Genomic DNA, 24,149 nt, shown 5'->3' with positions numbered 1-24,149 from the left:
AGCGGCCGCCCTGGGTCCAAAGATTGACAGCAGTAAAACATGGGTGACTTCCATCTGACCCTCAGAACGGTATTATACCCAACTCCAGTGATAACGAACTTTTGACATGAGCTGTGGCCCTGTGTCAGGCTACTACAATGATTGACCGCTCTGACTAGGGCTGTTTATGTAGGATAGTTCTATCAAGTTCTACAACTAAACAGCTAATTCCTGTGCGATGTTTACGAGGTTTCATAACTGTACACAAACTAAACACTCTTTCTACTGCGTTTGAAAAAACAAGGAAAGGTTTGAGCCATTTTCATATGAAGTAATTATCAGTTTCCTCTCAAGACCACCATAAAGGAATGGGAAAATGTCAATACAATCTGTAGCAAATGTTTCAATCTGAATGTTTATCTAATCCATTTACAGTAACACCTGCAGATGCTCCTAAATGATGACACAACAGAAGCCAGATTAACGAGTGAAAGATGATGGGATGGAAGTGATAGAGATTTACAAGCATATCCTCCATAACTACATTACCAGGCATAATTGAGCAACATATACATAATGAGGGCTGGTTTTATCTGACACAATAAACATTGTAAAATTTCCAAAGTCCAAAACAAGCTATTTTATTCTCCTAACTACCACATAGCTTTAGTGTGTAAACTTTATATAACCAAAACTCTTCCTTGAAATGTTACTATTTAACCAGTTTTACTGTGATTGGGAAAGGGAGGGTTGCAAAATCATCAACAAAGGCACATTCTGATTTGTGATATACTGTATAATAGAAACTTAATTTAGGCCTACAAATTACTCAGCAACCGGCGTGCAGACTGCAAACGAGATCATAGACGTCAGTAGATTGTTGACACACAATATTATTAGTTAGTTAGTATCCTTCCTGTGCTTTACAGGCAAGCCAGATCATTTAAACGTTAAACTGGGATTCCAATAATAATAATACACGTTTATTAAATACAATAGGGACTTGATACATAGATAACTTTATTACACCAATACCAACTAAATGCTCAGCTGTAAAAATGGAAAGAAAAAAACAAAACAAAGTACAGCTTATTGTGCATGAGAACAATAATGACCAAATTCACAAATCTGTCAGCATAGCCCTGCTGTTACCGAGATAGAGATAGATCAGGTAGATTGCATTCACACTGACATAGACCATATCTACAATGGAGCCTCAATTAAATATTCCCTTAATGGGGGTCACAAGCAAATATGATCAATTCAACATTTTTCAATTTCTTTCGGTCTGTATTGAAGAATAACACCAAAGTAATGCAAACCTGAACTGCCTTCAAATGGCAAGTACATGCTATTTTAAAATATCATCAAAATTTCCATCAGACAAAAATATATTCAAACCTTAATTCTATTCTAGGAAAATAGTGCACAACAATAAATTCAATAGGATAGTAAAGAATAACACCAAAGATATGCAGTGATTTTGTGATACAAAACTCCATATATTAAAATATATATCGACCATTTGGCAGATAAGTCCCATCTCTTTACACACCTGAAATCACACTTGATCACTGACAGTCCAGCTATCTTTGATAACACTTTTACCGAGTCAAATAAAAAAACATCCCCTTTTCTCAAGCTCCAGGACCTGGTCCTCCATCCGGGCCCAGGAGCTAGTCCTCCATCCAGCCCCACACCAGCGTACCCAACCTGAAGGCCCTCTCCATCCATCCATCCATCGCCCCGGCCCCCCCAATCTACAGTCAGAAGGGACAGGGGGCGAGGGGACCGTGAGAAATTCAGCCAGAGACCGGCAGCTCTAACCCCCCCCCCCCTCCCTCCCCAGTCCTGACTTGGGTGTAGGGGCTCTCTCCATCCTTTAAAACCTTCCTCTCCGCCGGGCACCATGGGCAAAATAGCCTTCCATCTTATTGCAGCACCTACTAATCTAATCTGCCCAACGCCGCCATATCTTCATCCATCCCTAGTGACCGACTCGGTCATTCAGGAATGATTGTTTTAACGCGAATACAGGCGACAGCTAGCTGGCCCAGTACTGAGGTGAGGACCATATCTCTGAGCTTACAGCAGTAGGAAGTCCAAACAGTTCCACAATAGTAACTCAAAAGAATCAGAAATAGCACAGCCTTCTAATCAATAAAGGATGCTTTTGTTCAATTAATCAGATATCAAGTATGAGCTCAAAACATTGATCCTGATTGATTCTTTCAGCATAGAGGACAAAAAGTTTCATAGAAAATGAAGCATGTAGACCTATGTTTACAGAGTAATGTCTGTTGTTTCCCTGGAATAGACTCAAAGCCAGGCCGATCCAAAATCAAACCAATGAGATACAGTACATCTTTAAATACATCACAGAATTGCAAATACAGCAAATGGGGAAAAAAAGAAACTGAGTCATGTCCATTGCCAGGGGGGCTCAGAAAAGCCTAGCTAAGCCTCAGCTCTGACAGATGTGCACGCCATACAATGTCAAGCTATACGAGACCAGTCTTAATGCAGGTCTGTTGTTGAGACTGAGGGCAGTTCAGAGTCTATGGATTAAGAGTGCATTAAGTCTCTGCGATGATAAAGTGTTTATGCTTGTGAGAGGGTTGATGTTCAGTGCTTGAGGGACTGGCTGGTTCTAGTCCAGGACTGTGTGTTGGGGTTGAGGGTTTGTGCTTGTGTGTTGGGAGTCCGGTCATAGTCCTGTGGTGGCGCCGGTGGCGAGCGGGTCACATGCAGTCCACCACGTTGCTGGAGCCTTGACCCACGTCCCTAATCTGGCTGATGTGGGAGGAGCACACCGCCACGCCAGCCCCCGCGCGACATTGGGTCACGGAGCCTACCAGATCCCACCTGACACACACACACACACACACACACACACACACACACACACACACACACACACACACACACACACACACACACACACACACACACACACACACACACACACACACACACAGAGAGACACACAGAGAGACACACAGACGCACACAGAGACGCACACACACACACACTTCAATTAGCAGACGACCTCCCCAGCTATCGATGCACAGTTTACTGTGAAGGAGGTCGAGTTCAGTCCTCCCCCCAAAAAAGCATCTCAAAACAAAACCCCTTTTCCTCGGACTGGCTCACCTGTTCATGCGGGGGTCGAAGGCCTCCACGGTGTTCAGGTAGATGTTGCCGTTGTGCCCCCCGACCGCAAACACCCGCCCCATGACCGTGGCCACGCCCACTCCTCCACGGGGCGTGGTCAGCTCAGAGACGTAGTCCCAGCGGTGGAGGCGCGGGTCGAAGCGTTCCACCGAGCTCAGCGGCGAGTTGTCATCGAATCCTCCTGGGTGGGGGGGGCGGGGGTAAACCAGAGAGACAGGGCTCAGATATGGAGGAGAGAGAGGCTGAGTAAGGGGGGGGGGGGCAGATATGAGTCTTTGTTAAACGCATCTTATTTTTGGCACGTCTTACGAATCGCATTCAAAATCCCTTTTCCGCCTACAAAATGACATCAGACCTCAGCGCTCCCTTTTCCGCCTACAAAATGACATCAGACCTCAGCGCTCCCTTTTCCGCCTACAAAATGACATCAGACCTCAGCGCTCCCTTTTCCGCCTACAAAATGACATCAGACCCCAGCGCTCCCTTTTCCGCCTACAAAATGACATCAGACCTCAGCGCTCCCTTTTCCGCCTACAAAATGACATCAGACCTCAGCGCTCCCTTTTCTGCCCACAAAATGACATCAGACCTCAGCGCTCCCTTTTCCGCCTACAAAATGACATCAGACCTCAGCGCTCCCTTTTCTGCCCACAAAATGACATCAGACCTCAGCGCTCACTTTTCCGCCTACAAAATAACATCAGACCCCAGCGCTCCCTTTTCTGCCTACAAAATGACATCAGACCTCAGCGCTCACTTTTCCGCCTACAAAATGACATCAGACCACAGCGCTCCCTTTTCTGCTTACAAAATAACATCAGACCGCAGCGCTCTCTCGAGGCCAGGGAGGGGGGGACCCAGGGGAGATGGGTAAGACTAGGAGTCACACTGAGAGAGACGTGTGATGATACCAACCTGCTGTGTGTCACATCTATCTGAGATAACAGAAAGATAAGTGGCCCACAGTTGTTTACTCTGCACTGCAGGCTTGGAAAGTCCTTAAATGAAAACTCAAGATTCCTCTGTGCAAAGCCACTGCTACCGATCAACTGAAACTTCTGATACCGGGCTCACACTACAGGATTTTTGGGCCGATTTATCCCCGATTCAGCCCTCCCGACAATCGGAGGAGAAATTTGGTCCGGAACGTTGGTCGGTACCGATGTTCGGCCCAGATGATCTTGTAATGTGAGGGGTTTACAGATATAACCTTTATTTAACGAGGAAGTCATGTTGAGGTATGGACCTCTTTTACAAACGAGACCTGGCCGACATCCAATCTTATACCTCCCAATCGTCTCGCAGACCCATTGGGGCGGCCCCGATAATATCAAACATGTTTGATATTTAAGATTATTACGTCACTACTTTACAAGCCAGTGACCAGTGGTTCGTTGCTCCCTCGGGCACGATAACATCCTGTTGTGTGATGAGCCGTCATTTTCAAATTTTGTCATCTGTGCATGTTTGAGATTCACGAGAAGAACATCTGTTAAGATTCTCCTTATATGCGTGATACAACCCGATTTCGATATCGGTTAGGATTTTAAACATCCTGTATTGTGATCCCGGCATGAGCTCAAATTCAGCCCATACGTGTTTGGTGATCCTTGAATGACTCTTCAGATTCAGGCGCAACAGTAAAGACTCCAGGTCCTTATGTATGGTCTGTAATCAGTAACCAGCTTCACCAAACATGACCTTTTCTCTCCGCGGTTTCACGTAAGCTTCAGTGTGGTGTTGTGAGTGTGGGCGGGAGACATGTGATCTGTGGGTCTCAAAGAGCAGCAGGTAAAAGCAGGTAAACACAGAGGATTACTCCATTCAGAGACGAGCTATCGCTAGCCCCTCCGGGAGATATACACCCCCGCGTCTCACATCATCAGGGGTGTCTGGGGGGGGGGGGGGGGGGGGTTAAGGGGTCAATCTAGCCAATCCAGACAGCGCGGCATGCCAGTTCTATTCTGTCAGCGTGGGACTCCGACCAATGGGACGCTGGCGTTTCGGCGCTCCGCTCCTCTCACCCACTACGTAGAGGCAGCCGTTGAGCTCGCTGACGCCGTTGCCCGCCCGGCGCTGGCCCATCTCCCGGACCGCCGTCCACTTGTTCAGGTGCGGGTCGAAGCTCTCCACGCTGGACAGGGACGCCACGCCGTCGTTCCCCCCAACCGCGTACACGTGACTCTGGGGATGGGAGAGAGAGAGGGGGGAGGGAGGGATAGAGGAAGAGAGGGATGGAGAGAGAGAGAGGGAGGGGGGAGAGATAGAGGAAGAGAGGGATGGAGAGGGAGGAGGGAGAGGGAGGGGGACAGAGAGAGGGACAGGGAGGGATAAGGAAGAGAGGGATGAAGAGAGAGGGGAGGAGGGAGAGAGAGAGAGAGAGAGATACGGGGGATAAAGGGAGAGAGAGAGGGAGAGAGGGAGTGAGAGAGAGAGAGAGGGGAGGAGGGATAAAGAGAGGGAGAGAGAGAGGGAGAGGGAGAGAGGGAGAGAGAGAGAGATGGGAGGAGGGATAAAGAGAGGGAGAGAGAGAGAGAGTGGGAGGGATGAAACGGGTTGAAGACGCTGTGTTAGGAATCAGGTGTTTAAAGGCCGCCAGGAGCTTGCTCGATCGCCTTGTTAAGAGGGGTCAGGGAAGAATTTTTATAGCTCACTTTTCTGGCCCCCGGGTGATTGTTTTTTTGCTTCCCTCTGGAATATGTAGGGGTGGGTCGTATGCCCACCTCCCTTGTTCTCTGTAAAGCACATTGTGTTGCCTCTGGGTATGAAATGCGCTATACAAATAAAGCTTTGATTGATTGATTGATAAAGAGGCACTGACAAAAGGAACAGGAGAGGGTGAACCAGGACAGCCTGGCAGGTGAACCAGGAAAGCCTGGCAGGTGAACCAGGACAGCCTGGCAGGTGAACCAGGAAAGCCTGGCAGGTGAACCAGGACAGCCTGGCAGGTGAACCAGGACAGCCTGGCAGGTGAACCAGGAAAGCCTGGCAGGTGAACCAGGACAGCCTGGCAAGTGAACCAGGACAGCCTGGCAGGTGAACCAGGAAAGCCTGGCAGGTGAACCAGGACAGCCTGGCAGGTGAACCAGGACAGCCTGGCAGGTGAACCAGGACAGCCTGGCAGGTGAACCAGGACAGCCTGGCAGGTGAACCAGGAAAGCCTGGCAGGTGAACCAGGACAGCCTGGCAAGTGAACCAGGACATCCTGGCAGGTGAACCAGGACAGCCTGTCAGGTGAACCAGGACAGCCTGGCAGGTGAACCAGGACAGCCTGGCAGGTGAACCAGGAAAGCCTGGCAGGTGAACCAGGACAGCCTGGCAGGTGAACCAGGACAGCCTGGCAAGTGAACCAGGACATCCTGGCAGGTGAACCAGGACAGCCTGTCAGGTGAACCAGGACAGCCTGGCAGGTGAACCAGGACAGCCTGGCAGGTGAACCAGGAAAGCCTGGCAGGTGAACCAGGACAGCCTGGCAAGTGAACCAGGACATCCTGGCAGGTGAACCAGGACAGCCTGTCAGGTGAACCAGGACAGCCTGGCGGGTGAACCAGGACAGCCTGGCAGGTGAACCAGGACAGCCTGGCAAGTGAACCAGGACATCCTGGCAGGTGAACCAGGACAGCCTGGCGGGTGAACCAGGACAGCCTGGCAGGTGAACCAGGACAGCCTGGCAAGTGAACCAGGACAGCCTGGCAGGTGAACCAGGACAGCCTGTCAGGTGAACCAGGACAGCCTGTCAGGTGAACCAGGACAGCCTGGCGGGTGAACCAGGACAGCCTGGCGGGTGAACCAGGACAGCCTGGTGGGTGAACCAGGACAGCCTGGCAGGTGAACCAGGACAGCCTGGCAGGTGAACCAGGACAGCCTGTCAGTGCCCATGATGGACTCCAGTATCACTTACAGATTTATGACACGTCCTCATTTACACAATGACAGGCCTGTAAAACAATCCCACTAGCCATCTATCCTGGCATGTGACCGATGCACCGGGCCGTGTGCAGATGTGATATTACTCTGTTAGCGCCACACTACTGAGGTCTATTAGCTCTAACGTAACAGCTTGACTCTATTGAATGTCTCCATTGTTGCGCTCCTTTTTGTGAATCCCTTGCTTGTTCAGGGGGGGGTTAATCAACCCCAGGGCTTGACATAAGCACTGGCCCGCTAGCCCAGTGCTGTCTTGAACACCTCTGAGCCAGTAAATAACACTTTCAATGGCCCGCTCGGCCCGATTCTCGGCCAAACTCCCTCTCCATGGTTCCCTCACTCGTGAACAAGACCCCCAGATACTTGAACTCCTTCACTTGGGGTAAGGACTCATTTCCTACTCGGAGCGGACAGGCCACCGGTTTCCTGCTGAGAACCATGGCCTCAGATTTAGAAGTGCTGATTCTCATCCCAGCCGCTTCAAACTCGGTTGCGAACCTATCCAGAGAGTGCTGGAGGTCGCAGGCAGATGATGCCATCAGAACCACATCATCTGTAAAAAGCAGCGACGTGATCCCCAGCTCACCGAACTGCAAACCCACCTCCCCACAGCTACGCCTCGATATCAATCAATCAATCAACTTTTATTATGCAGACTCATGGTCCATTACAAAACACATACAACAAAAATTAAAAAAGGCAACAATACCAGTGTTTCCACATAGGTGACTGGTATCTCACAGCACTGAAACCAGGATTCGACAGCAGCACAATAATGGAATTCTGAGAACCATTCAGTCGGCATATAAATTTGTACATCAGATTCCTCAACAGGGCATGAAACGTATTGACACCTGCACTACAAAACAGTTCACTTGCACTGCACCACCTTGGCTTTTTAAGCAATATACGCATGCAGTCATTATAGGCAACCTTAAGCTTATGGATGCTAGCCTTTTTAAACTTTATCCACAAGGGAGCAGTGTAGAGAGGAGTACAGTACGCTCTAAACAGGCTTATTGTATCTTGACATTGTCTGAGCACCAGTGGAATTTCCTAACCAACATGTTAGCTTGTGCATATAACATGCGGCGCTGTCTATACAAGTCATCATCATCAGACATTTGATCTGTGATGACATGTCCCAGATACTTAGCTTTACAGTAGACAGATAGAACTTGCCCTGACAGGTAAAATGATGGGAAGATTAGATCTTTGTCCCCCTTTGTTTTACAGATCATGACAATGCTCTTTTTAGCATTGTATTTCACATCAAATTGGACACCATACTCAGAGCATATATTCAACATCTGTTGGAACCCAGCACTGCTAGGAGAGAAAATAGCCAGATCGGCATACATAAGATGGTTTACCAGGGTGTTACCAATCATACATCCTGTGACCAGCCTCTTAGCTGGTCAGATAAATCGTTCATGTACACATTAAAGAGGGCTGGTGAGAGTAGCCCCCCCTGGCGAACCCCATTACCAACACCGAAAGGTACAGAGACTGCATTACCCCATTTGACCTGCATGCTCTGGTTGGCATACCAATATGCCAGGACCCTAATTATACTGTTAGGCACTCCTCTTTGACTCAGTTTTAGGAACAGCTTATGATGGTTGACTCGATCAAAAGCTTTAGAGGCATCAATAAAACCAATTAACACAGAGGAATTCTGTCTTCTATACATTTCAACAGTTTCCTTCAGGGCATAAATCAGTACCATGCTTAGCCTTGAAGCCAAACTAGTTGTCTGTTGTACCAAAATAAAAACATAATCTGTCTAATAAAATTCTTTCCAGGACTTTGGATAACACACTAGCCACAGCAATTGGTCTGTAATTATCCAAGCTCCCCACCTTGCCCGCTTTGTCCTTGATGACAGGCACCAGAGTAACAGACAACATGGAGTCCAGCAGCAGACCATGATTCATAAGGCCAGTAAAACAGATGGCGAGAAGGGCAGCGACCCTCGGACTTGCAAGTTTGAGGTGCTCTGCAGTGATCTGATCTAAGCCGCTAGCTTTGTTATCAGCTAGCTGTGTAATTGCTTGATAGACCTCATTGGCTGTTGTTCCCACTGTGTCACTGTTGGCAATGTTGCCCACTTTGTAGGGGTCACTTTTAACACAATTGAATAGCTCAGAATAATGTTGTCTCCACAAATCAGCTATGTTGTCGGCTCCCGATACTCCTTCTATGGTACATGGTACGATGTACTGCCTCTGTTCAGAGCTCTCACCTCCTTCCAGAAGCCAGTAGCATCGTTACCAAGGAGCTTTTCAACCATAGAGTCCGCTCTCATTACTTGTTCGTGTTTGCTGATATAACGAACTGCATATTTATATTGAGCGTTAGTACGCTTTATGTGATCCAGGACAGGCCCCTCTCTGGGCCTACCTGCCAGGACCCACTCCTTAAAGGCATTCTTAGCTTCAGCATGATGAGCAGCCACATGTTTATTCCACCCTGGCTTAATGCTGTGTCTTTTATCAGAGTGAGTAAAGCATGGCCTACTAGCATCATACACAGCTCCCACAATACAATTATACATGTGACAGATGTCCTTACAGTGAGAGCTTTTGTTACAATTCACATCAGGACACATAATTGCATCTCTGGGTAGATATACATTACTTAGAAGGACATCAGTTCTCCCGTAGTATAACATCACTTCCTCATCTGTGAGCTTAGACCAATCCAGTTTAGCCTTACAGGCACCATTAACCTCCTGAGACATCTCTGGGAGACTGTCACAATCAAGTGACATGACAAACGGAACATGATCAGACATAGATGCCTCATACACAATCTCCATAGATCTTAGAATAGCATGAGCATCAGCAGTGCTAATGCAGTGGTCAAGCCATGATGTAGAGTGCCAGGCCTCACTTATGTAAGAATAACTATCTGCAGGTAGGAGCTTTTGGCTGGATAATATAAGATTGTTATCATCACAAAACTGCAGCATATGCTTTGCAAACAAGGAACTTTTGTCTGATAGATCAGCATTCATGTCACCCACTACATAGATACTTGTGGAATGATTATCAGAAATAAAAGAATTTATAAAAGCTAGACGATTCAGGTATTCGTCTTCATTTTGTTGTGACTCATACGGTGTGTATACATTGAGGATAGTAGCCTCTTTGTTATTCATTTTTATCTGTATAGCAATACACCAGTCAGCTTCTAGCCTAATGACATTGATCGCAGAGTCCATCTTTTTGTGCCAAAGGATGGCCACGCCCCCTGCTATCCTTCCTCTCACTATCCCCATAGATAGATCAGTAGTGGACTCACCAGCCCCATGGAAATTGTCATTAAAAGAGTTCAAATTTCCCAAGTCCTGTTTAGATAAAAAAGTTTCTTGTAAACATAAAATATCACAGTTTTTCAGCAGGTTGTCAACTACTATACGTCGGGCTCTGTCTCCTGCATTGTTGCCCAGGCGTAGCCCGCGGCAGTTGTATGATCCAACCCGCATAAAGTTTAACTGGGCAGGGTGACCCCGTTCGGCGCTCTTGCACCAAGTGAAGCAGAGATAGGCCTAGCTTAGACCTGGACGCGAGTCTCACAACACCATTTAAGATGTAATGCATCATCCCCGACATGGGCGGCAGCAGTGAGTAGACTAAACAAAGCGGAGAGCGCCGATTCGCCGGTAGAAGAAGACAGTCGATGCGCTGTGGATATAAAACATTTAAGTGTACAAATTTGCCCTTTATTTGAAAGGTGGGGGACTACAAACTGTAGCGCTTTAGGAGAAAAGGCTTTCATCTTTCCAACGATGTGTTTACTTTGGTGAGTAACGAAACGGTTTTGTCTGTAGAGTCGAACGACCGGGCCGATGAAGCGCTTTCATAGGCAAATTGCATTGAGAGTAACAGGGCGTTATACGTAGGATATCGCCCTGGACCAGGTCTAGGCCTAGCTGTGCTAGCTCCAGTCTCTCCCGCTTTGCGTGGCTCATAATATCGCCTCACAACAGAGCCTTCAGGCCAGAGTTCTGGGTTGTACATGTCCGCAACTTCATTGCACTCAGCACACACTTTAAACGAGCTATATCTGTTGCTCGCAGTGACAATACGTTCACAGTTAACGACGCGGTCAAGTTGAGCAGCCAAATAGTTAGACAGCGTCTCTGCATCAAGGTCCGGTGAGAATTTGGTAGCAAAAACACTTACCACTCTTATATTCCCTTGCGCACGAGTACCAACAATAGGCTTGGACACCCTCCGTTCAGGTTTTCCAGCACGCTGTTTGTACGCTTCGCGGGCAGGCTGGCCCTCGGCATGATTCTTCCGAGCTTGGCCATGTTTCACCACACGGCTCCATTAAGGCGAGTTTTCCACCGTTCCTCCAGGAGTCAGACAGGCACGCCCAGCCCCACTCCCTGCACCTGCCTTGGCACAAACGCCCGGGGTCAGCTCCGTGCGAGATGATGCAGGAGCCAGGAATCCACCGTTGGAATCACCACCAGCAGAAGGGCCAGGGGCACTCGTATTAGCCAGCACCACGCCATTCTCCCCAGCCGGGGGATTGCGCGGTGCGCTCCCGAAGGTCGTTCCAGCATCACTCGAGACAACCAGCCCTCCACCACCACTCGGTTTCAGCCGGCGCTCAACAGCAGCAACTCTGCAGTCCATGGTCACAGCCACAGAACGTAGGTCCTCGCCAACATCTGCCTGTAGTTTGACTGCATGCCTTAGCGCGCAAACCTCGCTGTGCAGCCGCTCCATCTTGCTGAGCAGGTTTGAGACATCCAGGTTGTTAAACGTCACAGGTGGCAGCTCGTCCAGGTAGTGGGAAACAAAACGGGGGAAATTTTCTCCACACTCGTTCAGCACTTTTAAGCAGCTTTTAACATTGTTTGCGTCCTTATGGTTGCCTTTGGAGGCCACGTACCGTTGTTTAGTAGGACAAAGTTCAAACAACACCTTTTTAGAAGACTCAATCCACACGGAGTTGAAGGTGTTTGTGGCTACAAGGACTAGTTCGTCCTGGGTCATTGTTTTAATTTTAACCGCAAGGAAATTAAGGAACTCATCCTCTACAATAACTTGGTCGTCAACAGTTTTGTAAATTATAGGTTTTTCTCAAGGCGGTGGTTAAAACCAGGAGCTGCCGAACCACGATCCACACCATCCGCCATCTTCCATGAATATATCCTGTCCATGAAAATCACAAACAGGATTGGTGACAAAGCGCAGCCCTGGCGGAGGCCAACCGCCACCGGAAAGGAAGACGACTTACTGCCGAGGACCCGGACACAGCTCTCGCTCTGGGTGTACAGGGATTGGATGGCTCTAAGTAGGGACCCCCTCACCCCATACTCCCGCATAACCCTCCACATCATTGCCTACATGTGCATTGAAGTCCCCCAGTAGGACAGTGGAGTCCCCTGCTGGAGCCCCCAATAGGACTCCACACAGGGTCTGCAGGAAGGCCGAGTACTCTGAACTGCTGTTCGGTGCATAAGCACAAACCACAGTCAGAGTCCCCCCCCCCACAGTCCTAAGGCGCAGGGAGGCGACCCTCTCGTCCACTGGGGTGAACTCCAGCACAGAGGCGCTCAGCTGGGGGCTAGCTAGTATAGCCACACCTGCCTTACGCCTCATACCGTGAGCAACTCCGGAGAAGAACAGGGTCCAACCCCTATCCAGGAGTTTGGTTCCGGCGCCGGTGCTGTGCGTGGAGGTTAGCCACACCAGGTGTAATTGGTATCGCTCCACCTCCCTCACAAGCTCCGGCTCCTTCCCCCCCAGCGAGGTCACGTTCCATGTCCCCAGAGCCAGCCTTCACCGCCACCTAGTTGGCAGCGCACCCGACCCCGACAATTACTCCCGCGGGTGGTGGGTCCACGGGACGATGGAGGAGGAGATGGTGCTTCCACGTTGCTTGTTCGGGCTGGGCCCGGCCGGGCTCCGTGGTAAGCCCGGCCACCAGGCGCTCGCAGGCGGGAAGCCAGTGCAAATATAATTTTGAAATCATGTATATATATCTTTTTTTTTTAGGTATACAAGCTTACAATTGTTTTCCCATAATAAAACACATTTTTGAGATTCGTGACTACAAATCGTTTTGGGAGAATATGCAGGCACCGCGGCTGCAGTCACATTCCACAAAAGGCAGAGAGCATGGAGACAACGATCACGGGTGAGTTCAGCCCCGACAAAATGTTTATGTTTTGCGATGCTCTCCAGGTTGAACGACACGTTTTCTGTGTTACCCAATCGGCACAGCATTCCAACACGCCACCGTTTAACGTTTGCTACATTTTGTCGGGGCTGAAGTTCAACTCAGCCCAGCTGTAAGCTTCGTGTGGCAAAAAAAACAAACCTCTGAGCCTTTACTCTGATTGGCCGTGGTAACGCGCCAGCGTGAGAACTTGAATGTGAAGACAAGCCAGCCAAATACCCTGTACATAGCCGCTAATCAATAACCGCTAATAAAATGTTTCTGAATGCACCTGCTGAAAAAAGAAACCACCTTTCACCAGAAGCACTGCGCAATAATGACATTGTTGTATGGGTGTATGAAAAAAAACGAAAGACGAAAAACGAAGTATTTTGCAAGCTTTGCCGATCTATGGCAGCGTATGCAGCAGACAAGTGAGTGAAAACATTAGACAGCTCTTAAAGCCTCTGGAAACTCAAATCCACAAAAGTCTTCTATGTAATTTTGTGTATTATGTACATAATAAACAACATGTAAAAGTATTAGCAATTACTTTCTATCAAAAATTCGAAATATTCTCATTTACGTTTTTGTAACAGTGGGTTTGAAATGGGCGTTGTTTAATTCGTTTAATGTGACGTCATTATATCCGAGTTCCAATCATTCAAAAATGCACGTTAGTAAGTCCTACCTCCCCGCTAAATCTGCCTCGTCGACAGCAAATTTGCAGTTAGCTAACATATTTGATCCAGCCTAGTATCTTTGTCTATTTTTATCTATCCATCTACCGGTATCTATTTTTATCTATCCTCTATCTCCCCACCCTGTGCACCATCATGATTGTTTGTGCTGTCCCTGGGTGCTCATCGGTGAGATGACAACAAGTCATTCTTTAGTTTTCCAACTGTGTTGGATTTAGAGAAACAGTGGACCGCGTTTTTGGTGAGCCGTGGTGGAGCAGTCCGGAAACATACCTTCATATGCTGCGCTCATTCATTAAATTCTGCCAGAAAGCCATGGGTTTTGCACAACGGCTATGTCTTGTAGCTGGAGCAGTACCCTCTCTCCCTCCACTTCAGCCTCTCCCCGATGCCCAGAGCCTAGAGATTGATCATGCAAGTTACTTGCTAATGATAAAGTTTAAGTTCCACGTTTATTGTTAACCTCACCTTTTTCTAAAGAAATCTAACATTGTTAGCTTGCCAACTCAGTGCTTTGTAGCTGCTTAGCAGCCTAATAATGTTAGCGCTAGCTAGTATGGTTAGAACTAGCTGTGGCTAACTAATTCTACTAATGGATAGAAAAGCATTTTGGAACTCACCATTCAGTGATCGATTAAAATAAATTATTTGGAGATGGCAGGGCTTCTACTGTATTTCTGCATCCTCTGAGAATTGAGTATCTGAAGGCTCAAACATATACGGCTGGACTTTTAGTTGCTGTGCATATTGCGTTGCTAGTTTTGATGAGATTGTTTGTCATTGGCAGATCAAAATGTCAATCAAATCCTGATCTGACGCGCCCACACATTCCTGAGTATTGGTCTAGAGAGCAAAATGAGCCGTTTTTGAACACTTTTTTCGAAGGGTTCTGAACGTTTATTTTAACTGAGATTTTTGTGGATGCTTAAAGAGACACTAACATTTGATATCATATATGCATTTTTACTATTTCAAGCCAACTTTCCAGAGGCTTTAAGTGAAATAGCTAGCTAACTAGCTAATATGTTTGAAGGGTTAGTTCTCATAATTGCTGACTAGATCCTATCATCACAAACATTGACTTTACATGTACTTGTATCATGTCATTCTTCTGAGGCATGATGATCAACCACTTGTAGAAGCACTCTTCACTCTGAGACAAACCACTGATATCTGATTCTATAAAATGCTTGCCATGTATGTCCTGTGTTAGCAAAATTTGGCTATATCTTCCAGGCTAGTGATCATGAACATTGGGGCCAGTGATAGAACATTGGGGCCAGTGATAGAACATTGGGGCCAGTGATAGAACATTGGGGCTAGTGATAGAACATTGGGGCTAGTGATAGAACATTGGGGCCAGTGATAGAACATTGGGGCCAGTGATAGAACATTGGGGCTAGTGATAGAACATTGGGGCTAGTGATAGAACATTGGGGCTAGTGATAGAACATTGGGGCCAGTGATAGAACATTGGGGCCAGTGATAGAACATTGGGGCCAGTAACTAGTGGCAAATTGAACTGTATATCAAGCCCTGAACCCTGTTTAAATAAATGAACCAGGTGACGAGAGTCCACCCCTCCTTTTTGGGCGTGTTCAGGTCCAGTCTTACCCCCAACGCCACGGAGCCCACCCCTCCTCGGGGCGTGTTCATGGGCGCCACGGAGCTCCATCGGTCTGCTTCGATGTCGTATCTCTCCACGTCATTGAAGCATGAGTTGTCGTCCAGACCGCCGATGGCGTAGATAGGACCGCCCAGAGCTGCCAGCGCTATGCCCCTCCTAAACACACACACACACACACAAACGCGCACACACCCACAAACACAACGTGCACGTACACACACCACACACGCGCACACACACAAACAACGCGCACGCACGCACGCACGCACACACACAACACAACACACGCACACACAGCCATGTCAATAGATTGGACTGGCACATCGTCACTGTGAACATTTTAGCAACTCTATATTGTAACCGCAGTAATGGGAGCGCCCCACAGGCCTTTGCCAGGACGGGCTTTCTGCATGGAAGCCGAGGCTAATCCAGCAGAGCCAAATCAACCGCCTGAGGCCCGTATTCAACCCAGGTACGGCACAGTTCCCACACACCTTTTAGTGTTCATGGACGCCTTCATCATCCACTTGTTGGTGAGAGGATCAAACATCTCCATGTTTCCCAGATGTTCACTGCCGTCATGGCCGCCGACTGCGTACACCTTCCCTGAGGAGAGAGGCAGCGGTGGTCAGGATGACATCACAGATACACGAGCCCGAAGCTGTCCTACGCAATCAATAACCTTGATCACATTTCAGGATAGTCACTGTTCGATGGCTACATCTGAAATTATATACCCGACTGTCTGAGTAAAGCTTTCGGGCCGAACGCATTCTGCACCCCAAAAAGCTGTTTTATTCATGAGCTTAGCTGACTGGACGGTGTCAAAGTAACAGGCTTTTTCAATTAAATTCAATAACCTTTATTTAAACTCGAAGGACACTGAGGTTGCCCCCGTTTACAGTGACGACGAGTAAAACACAGACACACTGACAGAGCCTCTCTTGGTATTTCATGCATCACTCCACTCCAAGTAGACAGAGCTTTCTGCGGTCATGTCACGCTCAGGGTGGGAGAATGCGGAAGTATCCATAGACCATATAGTACAAGTTCGTTATAAAAAATAACACTTCAAGATTCGAAATAGTCAGAAATAATATACGTGAAAAACTACCGTGGTGAAAAACAATCAGAGTCCGGTAATCATGAGTTTGTAATTCCTGTAGTGTATTCTGGATGTTATTTTTGACTATTTCGAATCTTGAAGTGTTATTTTTATATCGAACTTGTACTGTATGGTCTATGGATACTTCTGCATTCTCCCACCCTGAGCGTGACGTAAGAGCAAAATGGCCGCCGTGTGAATAAGGTCAATGGTCCATTTTTCTCTCCTCCTTCCTCCGCCTCTCCTACCTCCTACAGAGATGACTCCCACATGTCGTCGCCTGCTGTTCATCTCCGGCCCGAAGAACCAACTGTCCTTGCTGATGGAGTAACACTCGATGCTGCGGAACGGGTCCCCGGAACCGCCTCGGCCGCCCACACAGAACAGCACTCCTTGCGAGGGGGGGGCAAAGGTCAGAGGGAAGGACCAATCAGAGAGCAGAACACGCAACACACTCTACAGTGGCAGCAGTAACTGAGCACGCTCAGATTTCATTTCCAACCCCTCCCCCTCCCTCTCATAGCTGTAGAATGAAATCACTTGAGCTGAGGAGCTCAACCTCTGCTGGACTGGATGGGTGGGGCCTCACCGGTGGTGTGTTTCCTGGTGGGCGGGGGCGGGGCCTTACCTGCAGTGTGTTTCCTGGGCGTGGTGCGGACCGAGTACTCAAAGTCGGGCACCACCTTGTTGCTGAGGTGCAGGTGGTAGTTCCGCGCCTCGTCCATCAGGTCACGGCAGCTCAGGTTGGACTTGATCATCTCCTCTTTGGCCACCGTGCCGGTCAGGAAGTCCACGGGCAGCAAGGGGAGTCGCACCTGCAGGGACGCAGAACCACACATGTAACACACACACACACACACAATAACACACCATAACACACACACACAGGCGCGCACACACCATAACACACACACACACACACACACACACACACACACACACACACACACCATAGCACACACACACACACACCATAAAACAATCATTCACACACAAACATACCAGCCTTCAAATACACACACACACACCATAACACAATCAACAACCAAAACACAATTAACGCACGCACGCACACACATCATAAACACACCCACAAATACAGGAGACAAATCACACACATCTGAAACGGGCACACAGAAGACGAGACACCACACACACACACACACACACACACACACACACACACACACACACACACACACACACACACACACACACACACACACACCTGAGACATGATCTGGTCCAGCCAGGCCTCGTGGTGCTGGGGGTTGGCCTTCAGCCACTTGACGGCGGCGTTGTACACCTGCGTCTCCGAGTGGATGTTGAGGTCGCCGGAGGACAGCAGCGTGCGCAGGTGCTGGGGGGACACGCTGGGGAAGTCCTCGCAGTCCACCACCTGCCGGAAGTGCTCGCAGGCGTAGCGGTCTGCCATGTCCATCAGGTCCACGCGGTTGTGGCTCTCGGCGAAGGTGCGCACGGCCAGGCAGTTGGAGGGGTGGAAGTGGGCCTTCATGTACTCGCAGCAGGCGCGCGCCACCAGCTCGACCTGGGAGAGACATGGGGGGAGGGGGGTGCAGCGTTCCATATCAAAGCTCGTCCCAATTCAAGGGTTGCATCCTACCTAGGTCGCAGCCTACACGGTCTACGTAGGTCGCGTCCTTCAGGCCAGATAGGCCAGATGTAAAGTTTTTGTGAAACGGGACGGTCTAGCCTACGGAGGATTCCCAACTCGTCATTTTGTTGCCTAGGCAGCCCCAAGCGCGTGCCAAGCATTGGATGCCCAATGCTGACGGCAGGTTGTTATGGAAACACCACACAAAATGTCTATCTAAATCGTCTATCTAAACTTGTAGATACAGGCGTAATTTGGATAAAGTTTCCACATATTGGGATTCTATGGCGGTACTATCAGGCATGATATTTTATTAAAACTGAATAATATTAACATCAAAGCGGTTTAAAAACGTTTTGATGAGCAATGGCGGCTGGTACAGGAATTCATCCAGACCGAAATGCATTCTGGGAGGGAGGCCGCGAAGGCAGGCCGCGAAGGATCCATCAGTTGTATCCTTCAAATTCGTCAAAAGTAGGCCGCATTTGTGGGCTGCATTCAGAGGACTCTTCGTAGGCTAGCCATCAAAACCGGCCTAGGTAGGATGCAACCCTTGAATTGGGACAGACCGTCTTCCGCTACAGCCTGAATCAACACACACAGCCCTGGTGACCCTGATGGGGGCGGCTGTGGCTCAGGAGGTAGAGCGGGTTGTCCGATGATCGTAGGGTCCGCGGTTCGAATCCTGCCTCCTCCTGTCCATATGTTGAAGTGTCGTTGGGCAAAGACACCGAACCCCAAATTGCTCCCAAAGAGCAGGCTAGCACCTTGCATGGCAGCTGCCGCCATTGGTGTGTGAACGTGTGTGTGAATGAGTGAATGAGAGGCCTTCATTGTAAAGCACTTTGGATAAAGGCGCTATATAAGTGCAGTCCATTTACCAATTACCTAGTCGAGACCCAGTAATAATAGTGAACGAGGAGAGTTTTCCAACAAACAAAATCTATACGTCAACTGCTTCTTCTTCTTCGTGTGGGTTAGGTGTTGTGTTCTCCTCTCCTCCCCAGGCTCCGGGCCGAGGGGCTATCCTTTTACAACTCCGAGCCTGGGTGAGGAGTCAGCCGGGCTATATATGCTGCTTATTAACTGCCTATTCTGGAAGCACAGAGCATCCTATCCTGAGTGAACATCCTATCCCGTGACCTGTGACCTCTATCCTACCCATGAACCCGGTGGGGGCAGGAGGTTGACCTGGAGGATGCAGGCGGCGTAGAGCAGTGGCTGGACGTTGTCCACTGTGAGGGTCAGTCTGGACGAGTAGGCAAAGCCCACCAGGTCCTGGATGGCGTCTCCGTCAAAGTCCTTTATCTCGATCAGCTCCTGCTTGGCCTCCGACATATCAGACAGGAACATGGCCCTAGGACATCACACAGGGTCAGTACAGAGTCAAACAATTCCAAAAACATATTTATAAAAAAAAAAAAAGAAAGAAAAAAAAAAAAAGAATAGTAAACCCAGGTGGTGAAGTAAGCAGTGCAGGTTTACGAGGAATCTCTACAGCCCTCTGCTGGTGTGCGATATTGGCTACTCCTGATTGGTCTAAATCTCACCCTATCAATGGACCTGGTTTTTACAACATTTAGAGCCATGGTGAAATCTAAGACTTTTTTCGGGCACATTTCCCGAGAGCACCCTGCCTATAGTATAGCTTATAGAACTAAAGCTTAAGGCAATAAGGACCTCGTGAAGAACTGCAGTAGCTTCAGTGCATAAAAGTCACCCTAATGAGGCAGGTAGACTGCAGAAAGATCGATATCCACCTGAAGTAAGGGATGACACAGGCCAGCACCAACTTGTGGCATGGTATCAGCCTGCTGCCCACCTAAACACAGAGCAGGGGAGGAAGAGGGGGACGGAGAGAGAGAGAGAGAGAGAGAGAGAGAGAGAGAGAGAGACCAAGACAGAGAAAGAGACAGAGAGACCAAGACAGAGAAAGAGACAGAGAGAGAGACCAAGACAGAGAAAGAGACAGAGAGAGAGACCAAGACAGAGAAAGACAGAGAGAGAGAAAGAGGGAGAGTGACAGACAGATGCAGAGAGAGAGAGAGAGAGAGAGAGAGAGAGAGAGAGAGAGAGAGAGAGAGAGAAACATAAGAGAAAGGATACACAAGTTCAAAAGCTTTTCATTCCTTCAGAAATTACATAAGCTTTTGAAGGAGAAATGGCCCTTTATAATGGGAACATTCTGAAGCTTTTCAAAGATCCGGGCCAAATTAGATTCGAGAACAAGAGTCTCGCACAATAAACGGCTATGGAGACGTCTGGGAGGCATTGGTCTTGAGCACTACACCAGTGTTACGTGAGCATTACGTGAGCGTGTTGGACCCGATACGGAATCTGCACCCACTGATGAGGCCCACCTTCAGTGTGACATCACAGAGGTCCCCCACTTCGTAGAACTGTCTGAGGGAGTTGTGGAACTCCTTCCACGCCTCGTGGGCCTCAAAAACGAAAGTGCCGTCCGGCTCGCAGTCTCGCTCCGAGGGCCTCCCTGCCGTCGGACGCTGCTGCTGCTTCTTGGGTTGCTGCTTGGCATGGTCTGGCACCATGTCTCCTGGTGCCATGGCTGTCTACAGGGAGTCACTCCTGGAGAGGAGAGGTGGAGAGAGGGGAAGGGGGATTGGAAAAAAAAGTAGAAAGGTGATAGGCCTGATGATGTGGAAAGAGAATGCCAAGTTGTCTCAGAGCGAGCAGGGTGGAATTTCATATGCTCTCCTAAGCCTGCATCTAGCAAAACTGTTTGGCACAAGTGAGTCTGTTCTCTCTCTCTCCCTCCCTCCCTCCATCCTCTCTCCCTCTCTCTGGCTTTCTCCCTCCCTCTCTCTCTCTCTCCCTCTCATTGGCCCATGCGTGATATAGTCAGTGGAAAATTAGGTGAGGCAGGATTCACAGCTGGGAATAAATAGTGACTGGAGTCACATGTGACTGGAGTCACATGTGAAGTGGGCCTGGCTGATACAGCATGGCCCAGTTTCTAAAACGGATCATCAGAGAGGACAGCCCGGCCGGCCAGAATTCCCTCCCACACCACACAGATGATGGAGGGCAGCTCTCTGGCTCTCTTCTGCCCCTGAATGGGCTCAGTGTGAGGGTCGCCCACACAGAACGCTCATCACTATTCTGCTCAGCTCTAAAGGGCAGAAGAAGACATTTATTACACAGGCAACGCTGGTCAAAGGCTCTTTTATCTTTGGGCCAACTCTCATGAAATCTACTTTCAAGTCACTGCCAATTAAAATGTGAAGTCTGGACAGTGATCGAGGGCACTGGTGTAAGCTATTAGGCTAACGTTTAACCTAGGCGGAAACTTTAGGCATACATGTGTGTTAGGGCTGCTCGATTAATCAGATTTTAATCTAGATTAAGATTTGGGCTGTCAATGATCATTAAAACAAAATAATCGCCATAAAACGATTTAGCACAAATCAAGCGCACCCTACACTGCAGAGCTATACTGTGCTTGACACCTCCCCCACCCCCAAAGCCCCAAAACAAACACTTTAGTTCAAAGGGAGACGAGTTGTCAAGCGAGGCGCACGCATGCTCCTCTCGAACAAAACACGACAAGAAGAAGATTATGGCAGCAGAAAGAGAGGTGGACAAGAGAGCTAAAACAACGTCAGTGGTGTGGAAACACTATGGGTTCACGGAGACAGATTTGGACCAAGTTGACACGGTGTGTAAAATTTGCTACACAGTCTTAGGTGCCCCTCAAAGTAGCCCTTCTCAGTTCCGTTGTCGCATTCCGCTCGCTCATGCCAGACAACAGTCCTTTGCCGGTCCATTCACTTTGCCGTCAAAATAAATCGGTGTCGGCCTATTTAGGAGAGGCGCTCATATTTACAAGTGTCAGATAAACATGAAACTTCACTTGCCTAAGCAAAAGGGTCTATATTAACAAATGCTGGGTTTTGAAGCCTCGGCGCTACCTTTAAATAACTTATTTAGACGCGTTCTGTCCTAGTGAAATTATTTTTCCGAGGTAGTCTTCTTCTGTGGTGGTGGCAGTGCTTTCAAGCTTCTGTATTTATCAGTTTTGGCACTTTTATTTATTTATTGATCAAGGTCCAGGTTCACTATTCGTCTCCCATGGGGGACATGTATCTAATCCAAAGAACATTGTTAAAAAGAAAAGCCACTGTCAACATTTAATAAATTAATTATCAAAGTCAATGTATAATTTGATTTGTTAAGAAAATGTCAAAACTTTTGATTTAAAAAAAAAAATTCAATGAATAATCGTGTTAAATAATCGTGATCTCAATATCAAAATAATCGTGATTATGATTTTTGCCATAATCGAGCAGCCCTAATGTGTGTGCATGTATAGAGCCAAGCCTCTCAATGACAAAGTATTTGACTGTGTGCTGGTCATGCACCAGGGACCTCCACGGAGAAAGCGGCACTGCACATTAGCCAAAGACAACATGCACAAAGGAGGCTTGTGCAGTCATGGCAACCTACTTTTGTCATGTCTAATTACTTCATCCACATCCCCGAGGACACAGCGACCGCGCTTTCATTTTCTAAGTGCCATGTTTCAAGAGACCTTCAATGGTGGGTTAATTACCTAGTCAGCCTCCTCTCATGAACACAAGGAGGGAGACATTCCTCATCTGGAATCCAGGCATCTAATAGAACGATAGCATCCTGCAACCCAGCAATCCAACACCAGTCCAAGCCATTACTGTGATATTAATCCGCCATCAGTAATATAAGCATACTCTGTAACTAGTCACGGTAGACTTAATAAATGACAGTCAAACGTGTCCTGCTGGTCCTGATTATTCATATCATAACATGGTGTCAGAACGTGTAAACTAGTTGAATGTTGTTTTTGAATGTGTAGCCTATACCACGAGGGATATCCCTCAGAGTGCACAGAAGTAAAAGACATTCAGTAATAAAGATAGATGGATATAAAAGTATAAAGAAAGATTAGCTAAGTAGCTAATAAGATTTCGTGGATGAAATCGGATCACACATTCACTGACAAACAGATCAATTAACTGTTACAGTAGTCTAGTTTACGGCTATGGGCTTTTACTTACAATCAGGAGGATGGTGCTGGAAAAAAACTGCTTACATACTGCTACAAAATGTTAGCTAACGTTACTGAACTAGCTGGCTTGGTTGGCGCTTTGAATATTCACGGTTCATCTTCGGTTGATGACACACATGTATACATGCATGATAGTATAGCGGGCTACCTGCTATTCCAAATCATAAAATATGCAACACGTTAGCTAGCTAATGTTAGCTAGGTGTTTGGTTTAGCGAGGACGTTAACTTACACTTTGCCCAACCACATTCGGTGCTCAGGACAGACTGAATTATTTGATATTATCCATTCTCGTTAGATTAATTAATCCTAGTGTGCTTCAAAAGTTCCACGCCAGCAGCGACATTGCAACCGCTAGCTAGCTAGCTAACCACATTAGCTAGCTAGCGCTAACGTTACTGGATAGCTCGGCAACTCGGCACGGCACAATCAACGTTAAATTGAATGGCATGCAGGAATTACAGTTCATTTACCTACATGCGACATAACATACGCAAAGTTAACTAGTAGAAAAATATGTATGTATAGATTACCTCATCTTGTACCATACAGCTAATCACTGGCTTTCATTCACTGGCTGTGAGAGCAGGGAAGTAGGAATTTGGAACTGGGAACGTTTGTTGTCATTTGCAATGCTTTATGGGAAAACAGTAGTTGTTTCATATCACGTTTGCTTGACACTCTGGCCTGGGACAGTAATGAAGAACTTAATAGTAGTAACATTATATAAATAAGATGCATAAAGATTTTGGAGATATTGGAGAGAAGATGCAGAG

At 47.9% G+C, this 24,149-nt stretch overlaps 1 protein-coding gene across 2 annotated transcripts; it reads right to left on the bottom strand.

Annotated features, from left to right (window-relative positions):
* Positions 1-1,849: 1,849 nt before the first annotated feature.
* On the bottom strand, positions 1,850-23,985 carry klhl8 (kelch-like family member 8). Of its 2 annotated transcripts, XM_084442338.1 has the most exons (12): positions 23,907-23,985; positions 20,672-20,897; positions 20,072-20,133; positions 19,503-19,668; positions 17,925-18,245; positions 17,325-17,511; positions 16,945-17,088; positions 16,086-16,197; positions 15,579-15,747; positions 5,178-5,337; positions 3,133-3,334; positions 1,850-2,844 (listed from the first exon to the last, which is right to left on the bottom strand). In XM_084442338.1, exons 2-12 carry the CDS (start codon positions 20,873-20,875, stop codon positions 2,721-2,723), a joined length of 1,851 nt encoding a protein of 616 aa, XP_084298464.1. In that variant the 5' UTR covers positions 20,876-20,897; positions 23,907-23,985; the 3' UTR covers positions 1,850-2,720. The 2 variants fall into 2 exon arrangements, with proteins under 2 accessions (XP_084298464.1, XP_084298465.1); XM_084442339.1 differs by lacking the exons at positions 20,672-20,897; positions 23,907-23,985 and having other exon boundaries at positions 20,032-20,135.
* Between the last annotated feature and the right edge of the window lie 164 nt (positions 23,986-24,149).

This window comes from Borostomias antarcticus (genome assembly GCF_949987555.1).
Source record: "Borostomias antarcticus genome assembly, chromosome: 8".
NCBI lineage: Eukaryota > Metazoa > Chordata > Actinopteri > Stomiiformes > Stomiidae > Borostomias > Borostomias antarcticus.
The sequence above is the reverse complement of the archived record's forward strand: the minus strand, read 5'-3'. Positions and strand labels throughout refer to the sequence as shown.